This window comes from Seriola lalandi, unplaced genomic scaffold (assembly GCF_002814215.2).
Source record: "Seriola lalandi dorsalis isolate HSWRI2012SDOR001 ecotype SW California unplaced genomic scaffold, Sedor1 jcf7180002054684, whole genome shotgun sequence".
NCBI classification, from domain to species: Eukaryota; Metazoa; Chordata; class Actinopteri; order Carangiformes; family Carangidae; genus Seriola; species Seriola lalandi.
Window position 1 is genome coordinate 664,366 of NW_019525237.1, and position 309 is coordinate 664,674.

At 49.2% G+C, this 309-nt stretch overlaps 1 protein-coding gene across 1 annotated transcript in view; it reads left to right on the forward strand.

Moving 5' to 3' along the window:
• Nucleotides 1-259, forward strand: part of hdac8 (histone deacetylase 8) — a 26,088-nt gene extending 25,829 nt beyond the window's left edge. Inside the window, exon 11 of the mRNA XM_023422701.2 lies at nucleotides 29-259. Coding sequence (XP_023278469.1) covers nucleotides 29-51 — 23 coding nt within the window. The 3' untranslated portion in view covers nucleotides 52-259. The remainder of the gene's footprint in view (nucleotides 1-28) is intronic.
• Nucleotides 260-309: the final 50 nt, after the last annotated feature.

The following is a 309-nucleotide window of genomic DNA, read 5'->3' on the forward strand; positions in this document are numbered from 1 at the left end:
CATTTCTGTCTTTTTCTCTTGTTTACAGGGAATTTAAAGAATGTGATTTAGGAGCCGGCAGCCTCAACCTCCTCCGCACACACACACACACACACACACACACACACACACACACACACACACACACACCATGTTTCCAATCCAGGTCGATGCTCGGCGGCTTTAATGAAGACAATATGGAGCGGACCCCTTCGGCCCCGAGGCACGGAGCGAACGAACGAGGGAGGGATGAAGGCAGGAAAAAGAGAGCGAGGGAAGGTTTTGGAAAACATTAGCTGAGTGTTTCCAGGGGAAAACAGTTTAATAAGA